Consider the following 23,793-nt stretch of genomic DNA (forward strand, 5'->3'; position numbering starts at 1 on the left):
CTGCCCCTAGCCTCCGGGGTCTCTGGGCTCGCCCAGCCCTTCTCCCTCTTCCAGTCCCCGTGAGCAGCTGCTGGAGGGGGGGGCTTCCCAAGGACCAGAGAGCTGCTGACCCGAGGGATCTGGGCATCCCCTCTCCTGGCCCTGTGGTGACTGGCCCAGACGCTGACCCCACAAAGGCCGCGTGGGGGCCTGCTTCCGGGAGGAGCACGGATGGCTGCAGTCTGCTCTTGGGAGGGAGGGGTCTGTGGGGGTCCATGTGCTGCCAGGATGACCATGTGATCGGTGGGCCTTTGCAGAATGGAAACAATCCCCTGTTCAAAAATCATGAAGGACTTCAAGACGGTGTTGACTCGAGCTGGCTCTCTGGGCTCAGGGCCCTGTGCTGCTGACCTGGGGTGCGTCGCCCTCGTGGGGACCCTCCGGCCTCGGGGAGCACAGCCAGTAGCCGGGAGAGCTGGGCCTCACCTGCCCGCGCCGCCGGCAGACACGCACCCGCACACACTCACCCCCTGCCCCTTCTCCTGCCCGACCAGGCGTGCTGCCCTCTGCTGAGAGCCAGGGCTGGTGCCGGGGCCTCACACATGGTCCCTCTCACCCCTGCAGCCCTGAGGCTTGGCTGTTCTGCCAAGGAACGAAAGGCCTGGAGGGTCACCGGACGGTCACCCAGAGGGTCACCAGGGGGCCCTGGACCCAGCTGGGCCTCAAGCCTGGGCTGACCTGAGCCGCCGCCTGCCGAGGACCCTCCCCCGAGGGTCCAGGCCACGGGCACTTCCCTCGGCGGAGCCCACGCCCACGTGGGTGGAGGCCTCAGTCCTCGCCCTCCACTGGCAGCCTCTCGGGTCCTGGCTCTGCCCCTCCCCCATGTACTCGGTTAATAAGAAGCCTGGCCCTGGGGTGGGGCGCCGCCCGAGGGCATAAAGGCCCTGCTGGCCTCCTTCCCACCTCTGCTGGCGAGAGGAGCGTCTACAGCAGGGCTTGGACCATGTCCCAGCTGGTAGAATGTGTCCCCAACTTCTCGGAGGGGAAGAACCAGGAGGTGAGGCACCAGGGGGCGGCGGGGGGCGGTGTAGGGGCTCAGGGCAAGGAGAATGCGGCTCAGTGTGCAGTTTGGGGATTGTCTTCTCTGGAAAGGGTGAGGAAGGTGGCAGCAGGCAGGCAGCCAGGTCCTGGCCCAGGTCTGGGCCTGGGGTCCGGGGGGCTCACTTGGCCTCTTGTGTGAAAACAGGGCCCCTGAAGCCCGACCCCCAGGGCCATTTCAGGGTCCCCGGGGGGTACCCCGTCTCCCTTCCCCACCTTCTGAGGTGGGCGCCGCTCTCATCCCCACATGACCTGCAGGAAACTGAGGCACAGAGAGCTGGGCAGGCCTTCCTGCTGCCTCAGAAGGTTCCGGGCCCTTCACGCTCCACCCCCCAGACACAGGTGGCCTGTGGACTGGGGCCCTGCCCCTCTGTGACCTTGGCCTGTGGGTCACCTTCTCGGGGCCCTGAGAGCCCCTGCGCCCGGTTTCTGCTTCCTGCCTCAGTTTCTCCCGGAGGGTGCTGCCCGGGTGCCGGCCCCCATATGTCCAGGTCCTCGCCCGCATCGTGTCTGAATGGGGGCAGGGCGGGCATGGCCCGTGCAGCTCCCGCCCCCTCTTCCGCATGGGGAGACCGAGGCGCAGGCCTGGCTTTGTCCCCAGGTGATCGACGCCATCTCCCGAGCGGTGGTGCAGACCCCGGGCTGCGTGCTGCTGGACGTGGACGCTGGCCCCTCCACCAACCGCACCGTCTACACCTTCGTGGGGCGCCCCGAGGACGTGGTGGAGGGGGCCCTCAATGCCGCCCGGGTCGCCCACCGGCTCATCGACATGGGCAGGCACAGAGGTGAGGGCCCGAGTGCGCACGGCCGGCCTCGCCCGCAGGACTCCCCAGGGGCATGGGGCCATCGCACTGGCTGGATGCTCCTTGGACCCCGTCCACGTTTCAGGGGGCCCTGGAGTGGCTGGCAGAGAGGTGATCGCACTCTGTGCAGGCCCTGGGCGGGGGTGGGGGACACAGCCCGATCTGTCAACAGCCCACAAACCAAACACATTCTGTGGGCAGCAGGGTCAAAGGTCGGTGGACACACGGGGAGCTGGTCAAAAGGGCAGGGTCTCTGGACGCCCACAGAGGGGGAGGGAATTCACAAGAGATCCCAACTGGTGAAGAGAGATGGAGGCTTATCTCAGAGGAACCGCCTGGGGGGAGGGGGCCGCGGGAGCTGCCATCTGACCCGCAGTGGGACTTGGGCTCTGAGAAGGACCCTCTGTAAGGCAGCCGGGTGACAGCGCCCCTCCCTGAGGGCTCGGACTTATCCTCTCGGCTCTTAGGAGAGGGAGGGGTTTACCCCTGAGATGCCGCAGAAATCGGGGGCTGCTTCTCCCGGGTCCCTGTGGTCAGTGCGGGTGTGCGTGTGCAGGGGGCTGGAGTGCAGGGTCTGCCCCGAGCTCCACACCCGGGCCCCAGCTTCCTCAGCCCCCATCTCTGTGCAGGGGAGCACCCTCGGATGGGCGCCCTGGACGTGTGCCCCTTCATCCCAGTGAGGGGCGTCACCATGGATGAATGCGTGCTCTGTGCTCAGGCCTTTGGCCAGCGGCTGGCAGAGGAGCTGGGTGTGCCAGGTGCGTGCCTGGGGAAGGGCGGCCTACCCCAGGGGCTCCCCCAGCTGGCCCCTCCTCACTTCACTTCACTTCCCAGCAGCCTCAACCATCCGTTGAGGCTCTCTGCTCTTGCATCCTTAAAAATGCATTTTAAGAAAAAAACCCAAAAACCCTACCATGCAGGTTTTTGACAGGTGGGAATATGTCCCGCTTCTCCTGCAATGGGACAAACCACAGGGACAGGGTCCCAGCCGTCAGGGAGGCAGGGACCGAGGAGCCGCTCTGTAAAGGACTTGAGCAGGACGGACGGGGACCCCTAAACAGTCTCTTTGGGGAATTAACCAAATCAAGGAAAAGCCCAGCACAGGGCAGCAGGCGGACCTGTGAGCCCGGGCACAGGTCCAGCCCCCTGCAATGCGGCTGATGGACAGGTGTCACCTGCCCTGTGCAGGTGTCAGAGCTGGTGGTGAGTTTTGTTTTCTCTCCTCCTCGTTCCTTAATTTGCGGGCGTGTTGCTCGTTCAATGAAAATGCACGTTGGAGAGAAACACGAATATCCTTCCAGCCCCTGTTGTGGGCGGGCAATGGCTTTTTCGGGCATCTGTGCAGGGGCAGCAGGGGTGGGCAGAGGACGGGTCCTGGCCCATACAGAGTGCCCATCAGCGACCACCCACACCCGTCTGACGGGGCTCAGAGATGGGGGCGCTGCCAGCAAGACGGAGCTGCGGGAATGGGGGTCCTGCAGCGCCCGCCGGCCGAGGGCCTGACCGACCAGGCCCCTTTCAGTGTACCTCTACGGCGAGGCAGCACGGACGGCCAGCCGCCAGTCTCTGCCGGCCATCCGGGCCGGCGAGTACGAGGCCCTGCCTGAGAAGGTGCGGTGTCCCCTCCCAGTGGGCAGTCTGGGGGCGGACCCCGCAGGGTGGGCCCTCCTCCGCCTTCCCTCACCCACTGGTCTCCCCACAGCTCAAGCAGGCTGAGTGGGCGCCCGACTTCGGCCCCAGCTCCTTCGTCCCCAGCTGGGGGGCCACTGTCACGGGGGCGCGGAAGTTCCTCATCGCGTTCAACGTCAACCTGCTCAGCACCAGGGAGCAAGCGCACCGCATCGCCCTCGACCTCCGGGAGCAGGGCCGCGGGGCGGGCCAGGTGAGGGCGGGCGCGGGGTCGCCGTGAGGGCACCCATGCCGCCGCCGGAGGGGGCCCAGGCCCTGCCCCGTGCGTGGGGCTGCTGACCAGCCTGCCTCGGGCTCCACGCCACGTGGGACCGGCAGGGTCGGGGTTCCAGGGTTTGAAGCTGGGGAGCAGGTCTTTAAGGACATTTTCCATGGAAGTTGCAGGGCTGCAGCTGTGGTTAAAATATTGCATCATTTCCACACTGATAGGAAAACAGCCGCTTCTGCACCCCAGGTACCCCTAGGTGCCCCTATGTACCTCCAGATGCCTCAGGTACTTCCAGGTACCCCCAGGTGCCCTGATCCACCAAGTCTGCCATCATAGCTGTCACCTAGTGTGAGTATCGCTCCTGCAGAAAGTTCGAGCTGGACACAGACACAGAGACACCCGGTGAAGGAGGCCCTGCCCACCTGTCAGGCCCCACTCCCAGAGCCCTGGGCCTTCCAGGCAGCTGAGGCCCTGGGAGCCCAGCTTCCGTGCTGAACACTCAGTTGTCTGCAAACACAATACAAAAACACGGCAACTCCCGAATCCTTCTCTGTGCTCTGCTGACGTCAAGAGTCTGCCTAAGCCCGAACGGTAGACTGAGTCACCCCAGGCAGTGAGGGCCAGGAGCTGGCCTCTGGGGCAAGGGGTGGGAGGCAGAGACCGCCCCAGGACAGGGATGTGGGCGGGATGCCCGGGCCGCCCGGCCTGGTCTGAGCCTGTGGCTTGTGCAGGGCGGGCCCCGTGGCACTGACCCTTCGGGGCCTTGGTTTCCCGTGGTGGGCAGGCCCTTTCCCGGCTCAGATGAGAATGGGCGAGTGAGGAACAGACCTGCCTGAAGCCGGCTGCCTGGCTGCACCGCACGGTCTTCAGGCCACGGCCCCCCTCGTCCGGGTGTCTGGGGTGGAAGGGAGCCCTCGGGCTGGCTGGGGGATGCAGGGCCAAGGGGCTCTCAGTGCGGGGTGCAGGAGAGGCTGGGCGGGGCCAGGCTGGGCAAGCCTTCTCCTTGGCAGCCAGGACGCCTGAGAAAGGTGCAGGGCATCGGCTGGTACCTGGATGAGAAGAACCTGGCTCAGGTGTCTATGAACCTCCTGGACTTTGAGGTCACAGGGCTGCACACGGTCTACGAGGAGACCTGCAGAGAAGCCCAGGTGAGCAGGGTGGGTCCCCTCCCCTGTCTCTCAAGCCCAGCCCCCTGGGCGCTGACTCCCCAACCTCCGACCTCCGAACTCTGACCTCTGCAGGAGCTGAGCCTCCCGGTGGTGGGCTCGCAGCTGGTGGGCCTGGTGCCTCTGAAGGCCCTGCTGGACGTGGCCGCCTTCTACTGCGAGAAGGAGAACCTCTTCGTCCTGGAGGAGGGGCAGCGTCTCCGGCTGGTGGGTGGGGCTGGGGGTGAGTCAGGGAGCAGGTCGGGGGCTCCGGACGCCTGCACCCCGGGCCTGGGGCCCTGTCTGCGGGGCCAGGCCTCCTCCTTCTTTGTTTTCTTGTCTGTGCCTGGAAGTTGAGATCACACTGTTTTCACTTGGGGGACACTGTTGAGGTTTTCTGTGTGACCTAAAATGTGTTCAGTCTTGTGAAACTTCAGCGGAGAGGACGGGGCCCGGTGCCTGTCCTGGAGCCGCGTCCCGCGGATGGAAGGACCTGCCCCTCGTCCGCTCCCTGCCTGTTGGGATTTGGGTTATTCACAAAGTTGTTCCTTTGGTCCCAGGTCCTACCGCCGGCTCTGGGTGTGGCCGTCCTTCTCAGTCCTGTTGCTCTGGCCTCAGAGTCATTTTGTCTTGAGGGCGTTTCTTATAATGAACGCGTGATTGGATTTCTCTGAAAGTTTTATTTATTTGTTTATTTATTTTTGGCTGCGTTGGGTCTTCGTTGCTGGGCGCCGGCTTTCTCTAGTTGCGGCGAGCGGGAGCTGTTCTTCGAGCTGTTCTTCGTTGCAGTGCACGGGCTTCTCATTGCGGTGGCTTCTCTTGTTGCGGAGCACGGGCTCTATGCGCGCGGGCTTCAGTAGTTGTGGTGCATGGGCTTAGTTGCTCCGTGGCATGTGGGATCCTTCCGGACCAGAGCTCGAACCCATGTCCCCTGCATCGGCAGGTGGATTCTTAACCACTGTGCCACCAGGGAAGCCCTCTCTGAAAGCTTTTGTCTTTTGGTAGTTGAGTTTATCCTTTTGTATCTACTAATTTAGCAGGTATGTCTGGACTTACTGTTGTCCTAGTTTTAGGCATGAGAGTATGTGGTTTCCTTTGGGCTGTATGGAGGAGTCAGTCTATTTTTAGGAATTCTGGTAATTACCTGATAACAATATATTTATCTCTATTTTTGATTTATTAATTTAAAAACTTTATCCAAATGTATCAGTTTGACTTAATTTTTATCAGCACAGGCACCTTGGAGATAGCATAGCTTTGGTTCTAGGCCACTGCAAGAAAGCGAATATCACAATAAAGTAACTCACACGATTTTTTTGGTTTCCTAGTGTGTATAAAAGTTATGTTTACACTAGACTGTAGTCTATTAAGTTTGCAATACTATTATGTCTAAAAAAGCTGTGTACATACTTACTTTAAAAGTACTTTATTGCTAAAAAATGCTAACCATCATCTGAGCTTACAGAGTCCTGATCTTTGTGCCGGAGGAGGATTTGAAATACTGCAAGAATTACCAAAATGTGACACAGAGACACAAAGTGAGCAAATGCTGTTGGAAAAATGGTGCCAATAGACTTGCTTGAAGCAGGGTTGCCACAAACCTTCAATGTGTCAGAAACGTACTATCTGTGAAGTGCGGTAGAGGGAGGTCTGCCTTTTGCTGTCTGGCGGAAGCCAACAGAGCTTATACTCAGTGGTGTAGCTTTGAAGACATAATCATCTGAAAGCATAATATACACTTTAAGAAAAGAATCTACATTCCCATAACGTGAGACACAGGAAATGAATGAGACAGTAACTGCACAGCATTTACTGCTGTCGTTCTTGCTTCTCTATTTCCTGATTTTTTAGACTTGTGCTATTTTTTAGGGAGCTGGTTATTTTGGTGCTTAAATATTTTTTCAGTTGTTTAAATTATGGTAAAATAGACATGACATAAAATTTGTCGTCTTTTAACCATTTTTAAGTGCACTGGCCACTGGTGTGTGTGTATAAAGTTGTGCAGCTGTCACCAGTGTCCGGGATGGGGTTTCCTGTTTCTGCAAAAGACGTTGTCAGGACTGTGACGGGGCTCGCGCTGACTCCGCAGGCCACTTTGGGGGGTGGTGCTGTCTTACAGCACCGTCTTTCCAGCCCTGGACGTGGGCCGTGTTCCCCTTCATTTGTCTTTGCCTTCTTTCATCACGTTTTGTAGTTTTCGTTGTAGTCTTTCACCTCCTTGGTTAAGTTAATTAATTCCTAAGTATTTTATGCTATTGAAACGGAATTGTTTTTGTAATTTCTTTTTCGGATTGTTCACTGTTAGTGTTTAGAAATGCACTGACCTTTGTGTGTTGACTTTGTATCCTGCTACCTTGCTGAATTCATTTATTAGTTCTAGGTGCTTAACTTTTTAAGTTTAAATAATGTATTTAATCCTTTAGCTGTTTATCAATATTAGACAATGTCTGTTGACTCTTGGTGAAGAGAGACAAAAAAATTAATGCGCTTGTGTGAGTGGTCATCTCTGTTCCAGATTTAAACTGCTTTGCTGTTATTTTTACATTGTCAGTGTATAACATTGACCTTCTGTAACCATATCCACACATACTAAATACCCACAGATGTTTAATCTTGGTTCTATACACAAGTGAGGTCACTATGCATCTCTGTCCTTTCCCATCTGTCTGGCTGGATTTCACAGACAGGCAGATTTTTAAAGAAAGGCTCACAGGGGCTTTATTCTGTGGGTTCTGGCAGGTTTGGGAATGTCTTTCTGTGATGTTATGCTTGCAAGACCGTAGGACAACCGAAACCTCAAGTCACCAGTCTTTTCCTGAGAACGTTGCAGACACGTCGTTACCACCTTTGGAATGAATGTCCCTGTGCGGAGGTCTAAGGCTAACCCTGACCTGGTGGCCGGTTCTTTCTCCTGGATGCTTGAAGAATTCCATCCTTATCCTTGAGGGTCAGCGACGCTGCCACAGGAGTCTTGCTGTGGATTGTTCCACATCAGTTTTTTCTCTGGAACAAGGTTTCTCGTGATTCACAGGTTCATTCTTGTTTGGCTTCAGGAATATTTTCTTCATTGTATTTTTGATCCAGTTTTTGGTCCTTTCACTTTACCGACACCCGTTACACTGCGGTAGCATTTTCTTCCACATATTCTGCCTTTTTTGTTCTTTCTTTCCCCCGTATTCACTGTGGTTTTCTCAGCCTTCATTTTGCGATCACTGATGCAGTTTATGGCTGGGTCTATTCTCTTTCTAGCAGTTACAAAGTTTTGTGTAACTTTTTATCTTGATGTAATTTCCTACTCACAGAAGAGGTGCGAGCACAGTACCAGGAGCTCTTTTATGCTCTCCAGGTTCACCTATTGTTGCATTTGGCCCCATCTGCTGTATCACTCTATTTCTGTATTCCATGCATAATCATATTTTTTTCTGGAACATTTTAAAGTAGATTGAAGACACTGTGCCCTTTACCCCTTGTTTAGTCAGGGTGTAATTCTTAAGATCAAGGACGTTCTCTTTCCAGCACGGTACAGCCTGGCGTCTATTCTGCAGACCGGAATCAAATCGCATCCGTGCCCCCCTGTCCATGGTCTGCCCCAGAGCAGCAGAGGGTTCGGCTGGCTTGTCTTTTATGGCCTTTAATCTGGATCAGGTCCCCAGTTCTCCCCGTCTTTCCTTGACCGTGACGGACTGTGGAGCACCGGCTGGTGGCTTTGTGAAGCGCCGCTCGCCGGGTGCCGGTCTGACCTGTCTCAGGGCTGCGTGTGCTTGTGCGTTTCTGCCAGGAGTAGCACAGAAGTGATGGAGTGTCCCCCTCAGGGCGTTACCTGGGTCCTCTGGTCAAGCTGGTATCCCTGACCCAGGGTTATCACTGCAGTGTTTCTGTTTTCCTTTTGTTGTTAATAAGGACTCCCTGGGGAGGTAGTTTAAGAATGTGTAAGTGACCTGCTCCTCTTAAAATTCCAGCCGCAAGTATTAGGAGCATCGAGAATTTTCTAACTTCATCCTTTTTCTCTAAGAAGCTTTCACCTCTCCCACATTTATTTATTCCTTATTAATGTGTTTGACGCTCTCTACTGTCTTCTTTTTTGTTTTTTTTGGCAGTACGCGGGCCTCTCACTGTTGCGGCCCCTCCCGTTGTGGAGCACAGGCTCCGGACGCGCAGGCTCAGTGGCCATGGCTCACGGGCCCAGCCGCTCTGCGGCATGTGGGATCTTCCCGGACCGGGGCACGAACCCGTGTCCCCTGCATCGGCAGGCGGACTCCCAACCACTGCGCCACCAGGGAAGCCCTCTACTGTCTTTTAAAACATATTATTTTATATTTTTTATCTGAAAGTTCTGAGGTCTGCAGTCCTTGAAGGTCTGATTTTGCAGACTGTTGTGTCTGCTGATTCTCATGGTGCTGCTTCTTCACGCGCTTTGTGATTTTGGATCGTGAGGGCCTGTTCTTTAGAGTTTCGTCTGTGGTAATTCTTGGTCACCTGGTTTAGTTTGTGTTTGCCTCTGTTAGGTGTTTGGGCCACTTTAGATGAGCCTTTTGCTTGGAGCTTTGGTGCCACACAGGAAGAGAATTCTGTGTGAACGGTGGCCCACCTCCCCGTCAGGTTAGAATTCCCAGGAAAGATTTGTTTTCGTGCTTCACCAAACGGAAGGCCGAGACTGGGAAGTATCCCAGTATTTCCTGTGATGGGTGGTTTTTCCAAGATTCATCCTTGGAGATGTCCTCTTTCAAGGGTCTCCCGTCTGACACAGCTCTTGTGGGCTCGAGACCACCCCTACTCGTGAGAGGTCGCAGATGTCTCCAGGGTGGACCCAGCTTCTGGGAGAGGAGGTCTTTCTGGGCATTTCTGGTCACTTCTGGCTGTGAATGGTTTCCTTTACTTGCTGCCAGCTTTGCCGGGTGCTGAATTCCATTCTGACAGTTCTGTTCCTCACTCTGAGGTTTTCTGCGGCAGGCGGGCTGCTTGCCGGCTCTACCACCAGCCCTTGGGCGCTCTCTGCCCCATTTCCACATCCTCAGGGAGACCTCATGACCATCCCCGGGGACCTGCTGCTTCGTTTCCCTCAAGCTGCGCTTGTCATTTTCTGTTTTGTGTGGAACATGTCACCTGTGTGGCTCAGAGGGGTTGGAACTGTGTGATGGCATTGAGCATTATAAAGTGTCCTGAGTGGTTTTTGGTGGAAAGAATTCTACTCCAAAAAGGGGATATTTCCAACTTAATTTTGAATTTGGGTAAAATGCACTTTTCCTCACATATCAAGTCTCACATTTGGGCAGATCAGGCAGCTCCCGGCCTTTAAGAACCAGAGAGACCCTGACACCCGAGGAGCTGGAATCCTGTCCAAAGAGGCAGTTTTCTTGGTCCCTTTCCGGCACAGGCTCTTGTGGGGGCAGGATGGGGTCACCACGGGCCTTGGTCTCCCTGGAGCAGCACGGTGGGTGGGTGGTGTGTCCGGAGCCCAGGCAGGGTGCCTGCTGTCAGTGAGGCCTTCAGCCGGCAGGGCTGCTGGTGGGCATGGGGTGCGGCAGCTGTGCCCTGCAGGCTCCCCACCAGGGCAGGGTGCCCCGCGGGCGGCAGGGGTGGGACCTGCCGGTCAAGGGGACTCCACTCACTGGCCCCTCTTCCAGGTGGTGAACCGGCTGGGCCTGGACTCCCTGTCCCCCTTCAACCCCAAGGAGCGGATCATCGAGTGAGCAGCCCCCGCCCCCCGCCCCTGCGTGGAGACCCCCTCAGTCCTCCAGAGCTCTGCTCTGTCGCCAGGCATGGGGCTGGGAGCTTGCTGGGGGGCCCAGTGGGGTCCCGACAAGGTCCCACTCTGTCCTCACGCAGCTCCTGGCTGGTCACAGCCCCTCCCCGGGGCAGCCACTCTGCATATTGGACCCACATCCTTGCCCCCCACACACACTGGTGCGAATCAGGGGCCCCCAGCCTGGCCAACCCCACCATTACGGCCTGGCTGCAACGACCCAGGACCCTGTTCCCGCCCCTGCACGATGCAGACCCTCACTCCCAGCCCCACCCCTGCAGGTACCTGGTCCCCGAGGTCGGCCCAGAACAGAGCCTGGTTGACCAGCCCCTGCGCACCTTCGTCCGTGAGGTGGGCGCCCGCTCGGCAGCCCCAGGGGGCGGTTCCGTGGCCGCAGCCAGTGCAGCCATGGTGAGTGGGGCCTGGGCGAGGATGCGGGGGGGACGGCCGGGGTTGGGGGCGTCGCCCAGCCTGGGGCTGGTCCCACGCACAGGGCACTCTCCCCAGGGTGCCGCGCTGGCCTCCATGGCCGGCCTCATGACCTACGGGCGGCGCCAGTTCGAACACCTGGACGCGACCGTGCGGCGCCTGGTCCCACCCTTCCACACGGCCTTGACTGAGCTGACCGCGATGGTGGACGCCGACGCCCGGGCCTTCGAGGCCTACCTGGTGAGCGTGCAGACAGGCCTCCGTCACCAGCCCCGCAGAGGCAGCCCCGAGGGAGAGTGGGGTCGGTGGACAGTACGGGGTCCGGACGAGAGAAAAGTGGGTCAGGGTCACAGGGGGAGGGGGAGGGGCTGCCACGAGCACAGTTGTCTATAGACCCCGGGGGCTGGAGGGAGGAGACAGTGGTCTAGCCCCTCTTGGGCACCCCCCTCCCCCCGCTCGTGCAGGGCCAAGCTCGGCGGGTGTGGTGCAGGCGTGACTCCAGGTCGGGGTCTCTGCAGGCTGGGGGAGGGGCAAGAAGGGCACCTGTCCTGAGGGTCAGCCAGGCTCAGCGTCCCTCTGCCCACGTCCCTGAGTCCCGCTGATGGGTGACACCCAGACCTGCAGATGCCGGAGGAAAACAAGGTCCCCAAGGAAGAGCTCCCATCCCGGGAAGGGCGGGAACAGGAATCTTCACAGAAGAAACGCTGTGGGTCATGGTCTCAGAGATCAGAGAAGATGTTCAGCCATGAGACACAAAGGGCCCCCGGGGAGCCGGGCACTTTCAGAAGCACAGGACGTGGGCGGCTGCATCCAGGCAGTGCCCATCCAGGGGGCAGCGGAGGAGGGACGTCCGTCAGACCGGGCGGGGGATGGGGAACTTGCAGGAAGGTCGAGGTCCGAATTCAAGGTCAAGAAGCCCCAGGCGTGTCTGAAGGCAGATACAGCAGAGAGGACCCGGGAGAGGCGGGAATGAGGGCGCTCGTACCCCACGGGGGTAGGAAGACACGCCCGGGAAGGAATGAGCTCCCGACAGACAGCAGGCATCCAGAGCCGCCTCGGGGGTGGGTGGGGGACGGGGCAGGAGGACCTGGGCCAGGCGACCTCGGGGGCTGCTGGGCTGGCTGCCCCGACGTGAGTGCCACATCCGCACGGGGACAGTCTAGGATGTCGCATTGCGGGAGGAGGTGACCCTGCGACAGAAGCTGGGTCCCCGGGGGCGGGGTACAGAGACTGACACCTTTCCCTTATGCTCTTTTATGTTTTAATTTCGTTTATTTGCTTTTTAAAATGGGTGAAAGCTTCAGGGGTTCAGAGTTCACAGGAGCAGAGGGCAGCTGGTGTGTTGTCCCCCTGCCCAAGCAGGTGCAGCCCCAGTGCGTACGTCTCCCTGAGATGTTTGTGTGCATTTGGGCAGAACTGGGTCTCCCCTTTCTCCTCCTTTCTTACGCAAGTGGCGGCAGGCAGATGTCCAGTTTCACTTATGTCCTCCTGGAGCAGGGACACCCCCGGCTCAGTGGCCCGGTGTTCTGGGGTCGCCTGGGGTGGAGGCCTTGGACCAGCCCTGTTGGGGATTCTGGCCAGGTCCAGTCAGCACCTGGGACAGGCGGTGTGGACAGCTGGCCTCCGTCACTGGGCACTCGGTGGACGGGCTGTAGGAGCGACTCGGGGACGGGCTTTCCCCCCAGGGCGGGTGTGTTTCCCACGTGGAGGGTGCTGCCCAGTGGCCCTTGCAGAGGTTGTGTGGATCGAGCCCTGGAGTGGCCCTCCCGCCGTCTGCCCCGATGCCGCGGCCACTGGACCTGGTGGTCACGTGCGTCTCTTGGTGCTGCCCTGGTGCGAGCGTCTCACGTGGGCGGGGCAGGGGGAGGAGCGTTTTCATACTTTCTGCAGCGGTTTTATTTCCTTCTCAGGAAAGTGAGGTGTCCTTTTCTTCTAGGTTCTGCGTGGTGCTGCCTAGGCCTTTTCATAAGCCAGGGAGTCTCAGCTTGCTTGACTTTCAGCTTTGCTTGTGCTGGTTCCTGACCGTCAGAGCCTTGTGTTTTCATGTCGTCGAATATTCAGTCTTTCTTTTGCTCTTTCCTTGGTGTTGTGTCGTAGTTTAAACGGCCTCCCCAGGCCAGAGTTGTTGCACTCCTCTCAGGGCACCTCTAGCTGTCTGTGGTCTGAGGCGCTTCAGATGCTGAGGGGCTCGAGTAGAGGCGTCAGTGTGCATGTAAGGGACAACACGTGATTAAAAACAAATGTGAGCGATTCTGGCCGCTGGAGATTAGAGCAAGACAGACGGAAAGCAACTGGGGGGCAGCAGGGACATGGAGACCCAACCCAAAGGCAGGAGGAGGAGGAGGAGTCAGCAAAGAGGTGTGGTGTAGAGAGAACCTAACATAGAATGGTTAGACTGAAGACACACCCGACCGGCGATCGCACACACACCCGACCGGCGATCACACACACACGCGTGTGAGTATGATAGGCACTGCACTGGTCTAGGTCCCCAGTGAGCAGCAGGAAGACAGACTTTTGAACAAAAATAAGAAAACATCCTTATCTTGCACCGAATACATGTGCAACCTCAGGTGGAGTCACCAGAGAAACCTCACCGTGAGTCAGAAAATAACTCAGACTGCAGCCCTGAGGGCGGGCAGCCCCCCTCAGCCAGACACTGGCGTGGCCACGTGAAAGTCAGACCTGACTAAAATCAGCAAAGCTCTGCCCAGTGGAGACCCTCCTGCCCCCCCAGCCCCGCCCTGACCTGGGTCGGCAGCAGAGTCGGCAGGTCCCCGTGTCCGGGAGGAGCTGCTGTGGGTCCACATGGAAAAGACACGTGTCACAGGAGACAGGAGGCCGGAGCGGCGCCCGGGGAGACTAGGGGACGTCAGGATGGTGACAGAACCCGGCTCAGGTCGGGTCCAGGATGGTCACAGAATCTGGTTCTGGTCGGGTCCAGGGATCCTTTACGCTCATGCAGCGTTGATGGACCCGCTGACTGTTAACGGTTTTGGGCGGAGATTTGGCGAAACCTACAACCCAGCAGGCATGTTCCCCACCAGCTACGCCTTTGGACCCGGCACGCGGGCAGGCCTCGGGCGCTGGTGTGAGCGAGCGGGGCTGGACGGGTGCTCACAGCACGGGGTGCGGGACGGGGGAGGCCTGCCCGGCAGCGGCGAGGCGGGCGACACATGGGCTGATGGCTCCTCAGAGGAGGCCTGGGTTGTGTGGCCCCTCGGGGATGCGCGGACACGGCCTGAACCATGACACCTGGACTTCGGGGCTTGTGCGGTTGCCTTGCCTGGAGGCTGGGAGGCCTGGGGCTGGAGAACCCGCTCCCTTCCACCCTCCTCTCCAGCCTCCAGTGCTGACCACGTGGGGCCTTGCGCCAGGTCGCCTGCCCTCCTCTGCCAGGAGCCCAGGGCTCTAATCCACGGAACCGACCTCGGGGGTGGTGTGGGCCCTGCGTGAAGCCCCTCCCTGCCCCAGGCTCCCGTGTCCCCTCATCACAGTCAGTCACCCGCGCGTTTCTGTGTTTGCTCCGGCAGAAAGCAACGAAGCTGCCCAAGAACACACCTGAGGACAAGGACAGGTGAGCGCAGCGCTGGCTGCGGACATCCGGACGCCTCAGGAGGCCCTGGTACCAGTCAGTCCCCCACTGGGGTGTGTTGTGATTGAAGAACAGTTTCCCTGTGGTCCCCACCCTGGTTCCGTCTGCTCAGAGCGGAGCCATCAGGTGGGTCCAGCAGTGTCCAGGCGCCCTGGGCTCTAACCACTGACCCTCTTGCTTCCAGACGCGCGGCTGCCCTGCAGGAGGGGCTGAGGCGGGCGGTGGCCGTGCCCCTGGCGCTGGCGGAGACGGTGACCTCGCTGTGGCCGGCGCTGCAGGAGCTGGCCCTGTGCGCGAACCTGGCTTGCCGGTCGGACCTGCAGGTACGCTGTGGAGCCCCGCTGCGGGGGCGACCTGCGGAGGGGCACTGGGCATCACAGCTCTTCACCAAGCCGGGCAGGCACAAGCGCTCACAGGGCGTTTCGGTCAGTCTCAGCCCGCAGGGCCGGCTCCGTCACCCATTACGGTCTCGTGCAAGGTCGCGCGGCAGAGAGAAGCAGAAACTCGAGTGTGTCTCCAGAGGCCACCCCTAACCATCCCGCAGACCCCGTCCCTTCCCTCCTTCCCACCGCCCCTCTTCCAGAACCCAGGGGCTTGCAGATGTGCACAGGCACCCCGTCCGCAGCCCGCGCCGTGCGCAGAGGCTGGGGACCAGGAACGTCAGGGCCGGCTCTGCGTGTCCGCAGCCCATCCTGAGGGGAGGAGCCTCGTTTCCTTGGGCTGGTTGTTATATCCGCCTCTGGAGGGGGCCAGGCCGAGCTGCTTCTCTCTGTGGGGAGAGGGCCGGCCCTGCCGCCTGGAGGGAACCCTTGGGCTGGTCAGTTTGCCGTCTTCACGAATGAGGCGTGAGGCCCCCAGGCCGTGTCCCTGGGCTGAGGAGTGGGCAGGGCAAGGCCCTGCTGCCCCCCGGTACCGACGAGGGCCCTGCCCCTTGGCTGTTGTAGGTGGCGGTGAAGGCCCTGGAGACGGGTGTGTTTGGCGCGTATTTCAATGTGCTCATCAACCTGAAGGATGTCACCGATGACGCGTTTAAGGACCAGGTGGGCAGGGGTGTGGGCCGGGCCCGCCGAGGGCACTGGAGGCTGCCCTCGGGCCGTGGCTCCCAGACCTGGGGCCCAGGGCACCTGGCCAGCAGGTCCTCAAGGGAGGGAAGTGTCCATCAGATGAGTAGTTCCTCCAGCTCCTGAGGGTGGACGAGGCCTGGCCGGCAGAACGCAGGCGTCGGGGACGGCTGGGGCCGTCTTTCAGCGCCTCTGTGGAGGCAGGTGGCCTGGGGGCCTGCCGGCACCCCCTAGTTCCCTCCCAGGGGGCTCTGGCCAGGGCAGGGGTCTCTCCCAGGTGGCTTGGGCTGTAGCGCTGGCAGCACAGGGTCTCAAAGAACAGTCTCCAGCCTAAGCAATGATCCCACTTCAGCATTTGTGATCATTTCATTGTTACTGTTTATTGGAGGAAAATTCACAAGACGTGCAGCTCACTGTGTTAGATGATACAATTCAGTGGCGTTAAGCACACTTACGGGTTGCGAGACCACCACCTCTGTCAAGGCCTGGAACATTCTCATCACTCCAAAGGATGCCCCACAGTCACCCCCATTCCCAGCCCTGGCCACTGCCCATGTGTCTCTGTGATCTTGTGACGATCTTTAAAAAGTGATTTCGCGGCTCAGAATGGGGGCGCCATGGCCTTTTCGAGCGTCAGCCTGTCCCCACCTGCCTTTCCAGCTGGGCTGGGCTTGGCCATCAGGGAAGGCCCTGTCCACCATGGAAGCATTGAGATGATGGACAGGCCGCTTGAGCTCTGGCCCTTAAGTCCTCAAGGACACAGCCCTGCCCTTGGCAGTCATGGCTAAAGTGGGGAGACCGGGAGGGTGGGGGCTGGCTGGCCCCAAATCTCAGGAAAGACAGAGGGGCCCCTCCCGTCACCACCAAGAGACCCATGAGGAGCTGGGGACCCCTAGGTCAGGGGCTTGGGGTCACCCAGAGTGGACAGCCCAGGGAGGTGGCGGGGAGGTGGGGCCAGCGGGGTTGGTGGCGGGCTTGGGGTGGTGACGGGGCCCCTGTGTCTGTCAGGTCCGCCAGCGCATCTCCAGCCTCCTGCAGGAAGCCAAGACCCAGGCGGCACTGGTGCTGGACCAGCTGGAGGCCCGGCGGGAGTGATGGCCGGGCGGGGGACCTCACTGGACTCTGCTTCCCCCTGAGGCCCCTCCAGACACATCCCATGGGGCCCAGAGAGGGGAGGGTGTGGGGGGCAGGTGTGTCTGGTTCGTGGTGTCACCTTCTGTCACCTGGGGCCTCCAGTAAAGTGAGGACACGCTGGTGCCTGTGGGGTGCATACAGGGGATCCGTGGGTGGGCTGGGGGAGGGCTGAGCCGAGCGGCTGGGACGGGGACCCCGTGAGGTGCCAGTGTGGGGAGGCAGGTGGGGGAGATGGAGGTGCAGCCCAAGGTGACACAGGGTCCCAGAGCACCTGGAGTCCTGGGGAAAGAGCCCGTCACATGGAGGGGTGAAGGCCGCGCTGCCTGATGGGCGGGGACCTGCCAAGGTGAGGACAGGCAGAGGGCCGGGAGTTCCTGGGGAGGTGCTGCTGACATGCGGCCGGGTCCCACGTCCTGGTGGGAGAGCTCAAAGCGTTGGACCTGGGCTCTGGGAGGAGGGTCCTGGGCACTGGGCACCGACTTCCCTCAGTGGAAGCGCAGGGGCTGAGGCCCAGTGGTGGGGGTCCCAGGAGGGTCCCTGCAGGGCCTGGGCAGTGAGGGAGGTGGGGGTGCGGTGGAGAGCCCCCTGGGCTGGGGGCAACCGACCTGGTCCAGGTGCTGCAGAGCCAATGATGCCCGAGGGAGGGACGAGGGATCCTGGGGGGTGAGAGGTGTGTGTGGGGCCCTGCGGGGATCGTGGGAGAGGCCTGGGCAGGCAGCCGTGTTGCCCCAGTAGGGCAGCATCCTTGAGGCTTGGAGCTGTAAGCGCGTGAGCGTCGGCGTTACTTTAGGAGGGCCAGGAGACACCAGGAGCTGCAGGAGGGCCCCAACCTGTTCTTTTAAAATAGGCAACGCATCACGTAGTTCAAAAACCAGGGCTGTGCAGGGAGTCCCCACCACCGGGTCCCCAGCAGCCCTTGCGTAACCTCTTCAGGAAATCACTGAATTCCCTCTTTGCGCCCATTCAGTGTTTATGCAAACACAAACACATGTGAATATATACTCTTCCTTCTTCCTTGACTGCGTTAAGAGAGCAGATCAAATGCTGACTTTTGTTCCTAGTTAACGCGTTAGCCTGGAGGCCATGGCCCGGACCTTTCACATCAGCTTTTATTTTAGAGACTCCTACTTACTTTATTCACTCATCCTTTCTCCGTATTTCCTTCACCATTGCATTGTGAAATAGAAGATACATTCAGGAAGGTGCATGTCCTGATCGGCCTTCTCCCGTCACAGACCCCTTCTCACCCTGACCCCTGACCCCAACGGCCCTGCTCCACGGTGACCGCGCTCTGGCTTCCCGTAGGCCATCCGGCACAAGGGCACACTCCCCACGCAAAGGCTCAGTTTTCCCCGTGGGCTGACATCTGGGTGAACGGGGTCGTGTGTGCCCTTGGCGTCTGCTGTGTCTCTCCACCTCGCGTGCGTCTTGCACAAGGCTCACAGGGTGGGGGGACCGCTGAGTCCTGGGGTGTCACCCACCCGAGCAGCTGCACCACTGCACTCAATCTCCCCTTGTCCCCGTGGCAGAGCTCGGAGGAGTTCTCACCACTGACGGTGGAGTGTGTCCCTAGCTCTCAGATGCTGGGATGGGGGCTGAGGGGGTGAGCACGGTGCCCACTGGGCCAGAAGAGACTCACCTGTTTCTCACCTGTTGCCTGCCTGGGAACCCCTGACCTCCACCCGAGGACAGCTTTCCCCAGATGGCCACTGCCGTTGGCCTGAGCCTCCCCACTGACCCACAGCCCCTCGGTGAGAGTCGGACCTGAGGCAGCCCCAGGAGTCTTAAGCAGAGCTGCCCTGGCTTATTCAGGAATGAAATAAATTTCAACTGTCCCATCCATGAGACGTCATGGCTGGTTGTTATGTAGCAGCAGCTGACAGATACACTTCCTAACTGAGTGTATTGTCCAACTGAGGGTTTTGCCTTGAGAGGTGGAAGATGGGTGTCAGTATGGTTTAGTTATCTTTTGTTATATCTGAGGTTGACTGTCTTTTCATATCATTAACGATGGATTTCCCTTTTCTGCAGTCTGTGCATGTGTGTAGCCTGTTTTTCTATTGGGCACTAGACTGGCCCTAAATATCCGCCAGCCTCCAGCTCCTTCCCAGGGGGCGTCCTTGGCTGCATTTGATCTGCTCTCTTTACGTAGTGAAGGAGGAATGAAGAATATATATTCACGTGTTTGTGTTTGTAGCCTCCTGCCTCCAGGAAGTTCCTGTTAAAAATAATTTGAAAAAATCATCACACACTGAAATTCCTTCCAGACAGGCTGTGCACATGGAGAAACAAAAAGTATGAATGTACTTGCTAGGTAACCATACAAGATATTAAAAGAAAATGATTTGGGGAGTATATCCTCCTTGAGCAAGCCAGAGAACCCAACTGTTCTACAGGGAAGTCTTACTATCTAAAAACTTAAAAACTTGTTTTGTGGGCTTCCCTGGTGGCTCAGTAGTTAAGAATCTGCCTGCCAATGCAGGGGACATGGGTTTGAGCCCTGGTCCGGGAAGATCCCACATGCCGCGGAGTGGCTGGGCCCGTGCGCCAAAACTACTGAGCCTGCGCTCTAGAGCCTGCGAGCCACAGCTACTGAGCCTGCGTGCCACAACTATTGAAGCCTGCGTGCCTAGAGCCCGTGCTCCACAACAAGAGAAGCCACTGCAATGAGAAGCCCGCGCAGTGCAACGAAGAGTAGTCCCCGCGCGCCTCAACTAGAGAAAGTCGGCGCGCAGCAATGAGACCCAACACAGCCAAAAATAAATAAATAAAATAAATTTATTAAAAAAAACCCAACCTCCCCCAAAAAAACTTGTTTTGGTAAAAGACATCATATCCCAAAGTAAATGTCAAGAACCTATTGGAAGGATAAAACCCAACATAGATAACAGGTAGAGTTACTATGACCAATAGAAGAGCTCCTACAAATTAAACTGACAAGGACAGTGTCTGAGCAGTTGTGTGGTGGGTGTGCTTGTCTGCGTGTGCAAGCCGGTGTGCGTGTATATGTGCAAATGCAAGGACAGCTCCAGGAAAGTCCTCAAGGGGTAAACTCTGGAAAGGGCGTGAGCTTGGGGTGCAGGGTCTCCGTTACCTCTACCATATTCTCCCAGTGGAGTGTGGGCACAGGCGAGGGGCCTGCAACCGTGCAGGCCAGAGGCTCTCGTAGGGGCCCCGCCTACACGTGGAGCAGTGGGGGCGGGGGTGGTGTGGGGGGCTGTCCTGGGGAGGGGACCTGCAGGCCCGTATGGGGAGGGATGGAGTTCCTTCCAAGAGGCTTAGGGGAAGAACTGCAGGTGGGTTTAGAATCCACCCCCCAGACGGCGCATCGAGGGTCCGGGCTGCCCAGGCGGCACCGCGGCTCCTTCACGACTCCCTTCATCCGCTCTTTCTTGCTTGCATGTGAGGCAGTTGTAGTTGCTCATGGTCGTTATTTTTATTGGAAATCACAGCGTCCCTGACCAGGAGGCCCTCCTCATGATCTGGGAGCTCGTCTGCTGCGCGGGCCCTACTCCACCCCAGCCCACTGATCCGGACGCTCCGCGCCTCCGCCAGGTCCCTCCTCTGGAGGGGTTGGAAGGCGAGGCGCCTGGGGTCTCGCCGTGTGTGTGTGTGTGTGTGTGTGTGTGTGTGTGTGTGTGTGTGTGTGTGTGGCTTGGAAACGCGGGGTCTCCGCTCTCCTTCCCCACGGCGCCCGGACATCTCGGGGCGGCACCCAGGATCCTGCTTGGCGCCCACCGCACAGCAGGACGCGGGGCACCGATCCCTGAGCGAGGGGAGACCCGCCGCGCCCACCCTCTCCCGCAGGACCGGGTGCGGGGATTGGGGGGGCTCGTCCGGCTCTGGGGCGCTCACGAGAGGCCCTGCAGCCCGCCCGCCTCGCCTCCCGCCTTCCCCGAGGGCCCCCCAGCGCTGCTCCGTGCCCTTCCCCCTCAGGTACTGCCCCCTCCCCCCATGGTGGGACGACCTTCTGCAAGACCAAGGGGGCTCGGCTTCTGCCTCCAGACACCTTTCATCCTCAGCAGCGACCATGTGGTCCGTTTCTTGTGACAGACCAGGGGGTGCCCTGTGGGCAGATGGGAGGGACCCTCCCCGGCAACACTGAACCCAGGGAGACTCTGATCTCTGGGGAGATCCTGTCTTTGGGGACTCCGGCCTGGGGACACCCTGTCTTCAAGGGACCCCCACCTGAGTTGGGAGAGGCTCTGCCAGGCAAATCCAGGGGTGTCCCTAAGCTGACCCCCCACAGGAGGCCATTCCCAGGTCTCAGGTATTTCACAGGCTTTGGGACAAATGCCTGTGCTTCCAGATGCTGCTGGAAAGATGCCCCAGCACTCTCGGGTCTAACTGATTATTAGTGATTTGTCTTATACAAGCACGTGCCTGTTGGCCGTTTAACTCACTTGACTTTCTGTCTGCTGAGGCTCTTTGCCCACTTCCTTGGAGTCACTTTCCTTCTTATGAATCTGGGGGTTTCTTATAGTGCAGACACAGCCCTCGGCTCGTCACATGTCCTGTAATGTCTCTCCAGTTTGTTTCTTTTTAATTTAATTTAATTTATTTATTTTTATACAACAGGTTCTTATTAGTTATCTATTTTATACATATTAGTGTATATATGTCAATCCCAATCCCCCAATTCATCCCACAACCCCCACCACCACCCCCGCTTTTCCCCCTTGGTGTCCATACGTTTGTTCTCTACATGTGTGTCTCTATTTCTGCCTTGCAAACCGGTTCATCTGTACCATTTTTCTAGATTCCACATATATGTGTTAATATACGATATTTGATTTTCTCTTTCTGACTTACTTCACTCTGTATGACAGTCTCTAGGGCCGTCCATGTCTCTACAAATGACCCAATTTCATTCCTTTTTATGGCTGAGTAATATTCCATTGTATATATGTACCACATCTTCTTTATCCATTCGTCTGTCGATGGGCATTTAGGTTGCTTCCATGACCTGGCTATTGTAAATAGTGCTGCAATGAACATTGGGGTGCATGTGTCTTTTTGAATTATGGTTTTCTCTGGGTATACGACCAGTAGTGGGATTGCTGGGTCATATGGTAATTCTGTTTTTAGTTTTTTAAGGCACCTCCGTAGTGTTCTCCATAGTGGCTGTGTCAGTTTACATTCCCACCAACAGTGCAAGAGGGTTCCCCTTTCTCCACACCCTCTCCAGCATTCGTTGTTTGTAGATTTTCTGATGATGCCCATTCTGACCGGTGTGAGGTGATACCTCATTGTAGTTTTGATTTGCATTTCTCTAATGATTAGTGATGTTGAGCAGCTTTTCATGTGCCTCTTGGCCATCTGTATGGCTTCTTTAGAGAAATGTCTATTTAGGTCTTCTGCTCACTTTTTGATTGGGTTGTTTGTTTTCTAAATATTGAGCTGCATGAGCTGTTTATATATTTTGGAGATTGATCCTGTGTCCGTTGATTCATTTGCAAATATTTTCTCCCATTCTGAGGGTTGTCTTTTCGTCTTGTTTATAGTTTCCTATGCTGGGCAAAAGCTTTTAAGTTTCATTAGGTCCCATTTGTTTATTTTTGTTTTTATTTCCTTACTCTAGGAGGTGGATCAAAAAAGATCTTGCTGTGATTTATGTCAAAGAGTGTTCTTCCTATGTTTTCCTCTAAGAGTTTTATAGTGTCCAGTCTTACATTTAGATCTTTAATCCATTCTGAGTTTATTATTGTGTATGGTGTTAGGGAGTGTTCTTATTTCATTTTTTTACATGTAGCTGTCCAGTTTTCCCAGCACCACTTATTGAAGAGGCTGTCTTTTCTCCATTGTATATGCTTGCCTTCATTATCAAAGATAAGGTGACCATATGTGCGTGGGTTTATCTCTGGGCTTTCTATCCTGTTCCATTCATCTATATTTCTGTTTTTGTGACAGTACCATACTGTCTTGATTACTGTAGCTTTGTAGTATGGTCTGAAGTCTGGGAGCCTGATTCCTCCAGCTCCGTTTTTCTTTCTCAAGATTGTTTTTGCTATTCGGGATCTTTTGTGTTTCCATACAAATTGTGAATTTTTTTTTTCTAGTTCTGTGAAAAATGCCACTGCTAGTTTGACAGGGATTGCATTGAATCTGTGCATTGCTTTGGGTAGTACAGTCATTTTCACAATATTGATTCTTCCAATCCAAGATCATGGTATATCTCTGCACCTGTTTGTGTTATCTTTGGTTTTTTTTTTTGTTTGTTTGTTTTGTTTGGTCTTTTTTTTTTTAAATCTTTTATTTCTTTCATCAGTGCCTTACAGTTGTCTGACTACAGGTCTTTTACCTCCTTAGGTAGGTTTATTCCTAGGTATTTTATTCTTTTTGTTGCAATGGTGAATGGGGTTGTTTCCTTAATTTCTTTTTCTGATCTTTCATTGTTAGTGCATAGGAATGCAAGAGATTTCTGTGCATTAATTTTGTATCTTGCAACTTTACCAAATTCATTGATTAGCTCTAGTAGTTTTCTGGTGTCACCTTCCGGATTATCTATGTATAGTATCATGTCATCTGCAAACAGTGATAGCTTTACTTCTTTTCCAAACTGGATTCCTTTTATTTCTTTTTGTTCTCTGATTGCCGTGGCTAGGACTTCCAAAATTATGTTGAATAATAGTGGCGAGAGTGGACATCCTTGTCTTGTTCCTGATCTTAGAGGAAATGCTTTGTTTTTCACCATTGAGAATGATGTTTGCTGTGGGTTCGTCATACATGGTCTTTATTATACTGAGGTAGATTTCCTCTATGCCCACACTCTGGAGAGTTTTTATCATAAATCGGTGTTGAACTTGGTCAAAAGCTTTTTCTGCATCTATTGAGATGATCATATGTTTTTATTCCTTAATTTGTCAATATGGTGTATCACACTGATTGATTTGCGTATGTTGAAGAATC

General features: G+C 56.8%; 1 protein-coding gene across 3 annotated transcripts; it reads left to right on the top strand.

Annotated features, from left to right (window-relative positions):
* Positions 1-925: 925 nt before the first annotated feature.
* On the top strand, positions 926-17,004 carry FTCD (formimidoyltransferase cyclodeaminase). 3 transcript variants are annotated; one of them, XM_060010196.1, is made up of 14 exons: positions 926-1,036; positions 1,679-1,862; positions 2,510-2,638; positions 3,403-3,491; positions 3,583-3,762; positions 4,788-4,925; positions 5,019-5,150; positions 10,547-10,608; positions 10,947-11,076; positions 11,173-11,334; positions 14,628-14,671; positions 14,874-15,012; positions 15,634-15,729; positions 16,759-17,004. In XM_060010196.1, the coding sequence occupies exons 1-14, from the start codon at positions 983-985 to the stop codon at positions 16,843-16,845; spliced, it is 1,626 nt and encodes a 541-aa protein (XP_059866179.1). In that variant the 5' UTR covers positions 926-982; the 3' UTR covers positions 16,846-17,004. The 3 variants fall into 3 exon arrangements, with proteins under 3 accessions (XP_059866179.1, XP_059866180.1, XP_059866178.1); XM_060010197.1 differs by having other exon boundaries at positions 16,779-17,004; XM_060010195.1 differs by having other exon boundaries at positions 951-1,036; positions 1,661-1,862.
* The last annotated feature ends 6,789 nt before the right edge of the window (positions 17,005-23,793 follow it).

This window comes from Delphinus delphis, chromosome 4 (assembly GCF_949987515.2).
Source record: "Delphinus delphis chromosome 4, mDelDel1.2, whole genome shotgun sequence".
NCBI lineage: Eukaryota > Metazoa > Chordata > Mammalia > Artiodactyla > Delphinidae > Delphinus > Delphinus delphis.

What these genes read in the sequence shown, in the direction of transcription:
- FTCD (XM_060010197.1), top strand. Translation starts at nt 983, where the DNA reads ATGTCCCAGCTGGTAGAATGTGTCCCCAACTTCTCGGAGGGGAAGAAC. An exon ending in CGACATGGGCAGGCACAGAG is followed by an intron (nt 1,863 to 2,509) that starts GTGAGGGCCCGA and finishes ATCTCTGTGCAG; the next exon opens with GGGAGCACCCTCGGATGGGC. An exon ending in AGAGGAGCTGGGTGTGCCAG is followed by an intron (nt 2,639 to 3,402) that starts GTGCGTGCCTGG and finishes GGCCCCTTTCAG; the next exon opens with TGTACCTCTACGGCGAGGCA.